Here is a 3,251-nt window from a genome sequence, read left to right as displayed (position 1 = left end):
ATGAACTCTGACAGAACGTGATGGGCCCCTCAGAGTCCCTACCTGATCCAGGTGTCATGCATTTTTTACGATAAATTTCAGAAAGTAAAGGCTGACCTTTAAGGAGTTGTAACATGTTTTTGTCTATAATTTTTTAAGCAATTTCCAGCCCATAGTCTGTAAATATTACAGCAGTGAGTAAAACATTGGAACTTGTGAAAGTTCTCCTAAAAGGAATTACAGAAAATGAAAAGTGGTCACCTTAAAATTGAATGATTGACTATTATGCAGCTCCATATTTTTTTTTTTTACCAATATCTAAATCTAATAAGAATAAACAAGTAGCGTTTACTGTCATATTCATTCATAAATGATAAATGTTCTGGTGGAATGTCCTATTCTTTCAGAAAAGTTCCAGTGACAAACAACTAGTTCTAAGTATATCAAAAGGTCTATAGGTAATATATGTAATATATGTTGTATTACAGGTTGTATTACTATTGCTGAAATATGATGGATGTGAGGTTTATGCATTGAATAATTATTATTTGATACAAAATGAATACTCTTGCTGAACTTACCTTTGATAAATTCTGCCTGTTCGTATTCCTCTGCCATTTGACCAGTGAGGTTGAAGTGTTGCTTTCAGTGGAGTCTGACCAAGCCTCTGTTTCACTGTAAAATAAAACGGATTATTTCTGGGTCTGATTTAGCTGATATGACACCACTTGTAATGTGTCCAAAAGCCTGGGCGTCCACAGGGGAGGAGCATGATCCGTTATCCCACTGCGTTATCTCTGCCTGGATCCAGGACTGACACTAATGACTGTAGCAACTCCTGAAGTTGGTTTTAGTTTGGTTCCTTCTGTTCAGCTCAAATGAAGAAAGTCAGAACTTCAGGATTCTGTCTTCTCTCCAGTTTCCTACAGCTGAAAGGCTTTCCAGAACGTTCCATCAAGCTGTCCACACACTGAGAAAACGCTAATCTCTCTGCTGATCTGCACTGCTAGGACACACACACTCACACATCACACACACATTCACACACACTGACATGCAAGTTCCCAGAGCCCAGCAGGGCTGGGTAGATGAACAGTTTAAGCATGCTTTTGCAGTAATCCCTTTTCCTTTATGTAATAGCTGATATTAATTCTTTCATAACATTGTTTCTACATTTGAGCATCACTAAGCAACCTCTGATAACTTCCAGTCTCAGACTGGTTCAGCTGGCCTGGGGCGTTTTTGTTCTGTCACCTGAGGGTGCCAACAGTCTGAGCTCCATAGCTGTGAGCTTCACATGGGGCTAGCTCAGTCACAAGTGTTCATGGTGATTACAGAGTATTTTTTTTCTAGGTTATCCAACTAAACATTTCAAAATCCAGCGTTTGCTTAGGCTGTCAAAACAATTTGAGATGTATGTAAGCCTGTTGCAATAAGAAATAAATCAAAAATCCACATTATAAATTAAAATGAGTTCAATACTCATAAAAGTCCTAGCTGAGAGTTTGGATGTTTTACCTGTCTTATGTCTAGTCTAAAATTTTGTTTGCAGAGACTTCATAATCCATTATGCTTATGGTTTTGGTGGTCGCTAATGAGGCATTGAAGCTTCAAACTGCTTCGCCACTAGAGACCCAGCAGGCTGTGGATATAAGCAACACTTCGGTTGTTATTGTCTCCATCACTCCCAGATGGGACCGTCTCGTTGCAGAGAAACAAGCTCAGGGCTCCCGTTAGTCATTATCGTGAGTTAAAATCTGGCGCATCTGTATCTTATTTTGAAGGGATATGTAAACGTTACCATAGCGACCAGAGTCAGAGAGCGTTAGTGGTCGAGAGGAGATGAGTAGAGCTTGTGAGTCTTAAGTCTGGTTTAGACGGCAAGATTTAAGAATTGTCTGCCGATTCTCCAAACCTCTGTGACCACAGAGCTGATAAAAGTACAACAGGTTCGATCGGTTCGTGTTCAGCCACACGGCAGGAGCAACAAACCACACGAACCGATTCCAGTCACGAACATCCCGATTCTGGAGGATAATCCAGTAAAATCTCCAACAATGTTACTGCACACCCCCTTTACCGGTCCGTGGTGGTAAAAATGTTGAGGACCACTTCTAGTTCACAGCAGCACGTCACACACGGGGAGCAACGAACAGTAAAATACTTTTTCCACGACAGCAGACAGCAACAAGAATTGAACAGTTTCAACTTTCTTGTGTTGGGTCTTTAGCCAACGTTGTGCACATCTAGTTTACTAGCCCGCAATTTCATGTGCACGAATTACACCGGTCTTCGCTGACTGGATGACAACAATTGAGTGTCGCCTCACCACAGGAAATAAATGTAGAGGACCATTTTTAAGCCAGCATAGTTGCTTTGAGGTAACAAAACATTTTTTGAGAATGTGCATGTTTGATATGGGCTTCATGGGCAGTTGCCTTTGGTGGTATCATAAAAGGGTGGGGCAGGGCTGTGCAGAGACCACCAAAGAGGCAGGTGCTCAAAAAAAAAAAAAAAATAAATAAATAAAAAATTTAGTACATGCTATGTGTCAGAGGGATTAGGAAATACTAATAACAACAACAACAACAACAACAAAAAACCCAAAAGGGCACTTGAGGGCAAGGAGCAAAAGGGGCAGGTGCTCAAAGCACCTCTATACCCCCCCCTGCTTGTGCCTGGGGTGGGGCATCCAAGAACTAGAAAATTAAATAGATCTAATAAAATAGATCTTATCTATCAGTTGACTCTTGAACAAGTTTGGTACCATTTGTATTCATGTGTAGTGGAGTAAATTTCTCTTAGTTGCCGTTGAGTATGGGAGACTACAAGTGAAAGATAATTGCTTGGATTTTACATTGCTGGCACAGCAAGAGAAGCTTGCACAAAGTTAGGCATAGTGATTAATTGTGATTAATCAGCCAATGCCAGATTCTGCTATGGGCGACGTGGGCAACCGCCCAGGGTGGCATCTTGTGGGGGGTTACTGTCCCAGATACTCCAATTGTCTGTGTCTCACTGTAACTTCCATCCTTCTTTCCATAGACTAATGGATGGAAGACATAGTGAGATATTTCCATCTCATGTATCCTTAGGTCTACAGATGGAGGTACAGAAGGTGTCTCTGTCTGCAAACATAGTATATGGATAGAGACAGAGGAATGTATCTGTGTATGGAATTGAACTATTTCAGTAATGCTTTTACAAAACATATTTGGTAGTTCACAGGCATTTAATCTAAAAATGTAATATGTACTTACATAAACAAAAAG

General features: G+C 40.5%; 1 protein-coding gene across 1 annotated transcript in view; it reads right to left on the bottom strand.

Annotated features, from left to right (window-relative positions):
- LOC106941478 (dual specificity protein phosphatase CDC14A-like) overlaps positions 1–1,145 on the bottom strand; it is a 21,032-nt gene extending 19,887 nt beyond the window's left edge. Inside the window, exon 1 of the mRNA XM_015024525.1 lies at positions 561–1,145. Within this exon, the coding sequence (XP_014880011.1) occupies positions 561–597 (37 nt within the window). The 5' untranslated portion in view covers positions 598–1,145. The remainder of the gene's footprint in view (positions 1–560) is intronic.
- Between the last annotated feature and the right edge of the window lie 2,106 nt (positions 1,146–3,251).

Source organism: Poecilia latipinna, unplaced genomic scaffold (genome assembly GCF_001443285.1).
Source record: "Poecilia latipinna isolate Pla-1442-1.1 unplaced genomic scaffold, P_latipinna-1.0 Scaffold3694, whole genome shotgun sequence".
NCBI classification, from domain to species: Eukaryota; Metazoa; Chordata; class Actinopteri; order Cyprinodontiformes; family Poeciliidae; genus Poecilia; species Poecilia latipinna.
This window is presented reverse-complemented; position numbering and strand designations above follow the sequence as displayed.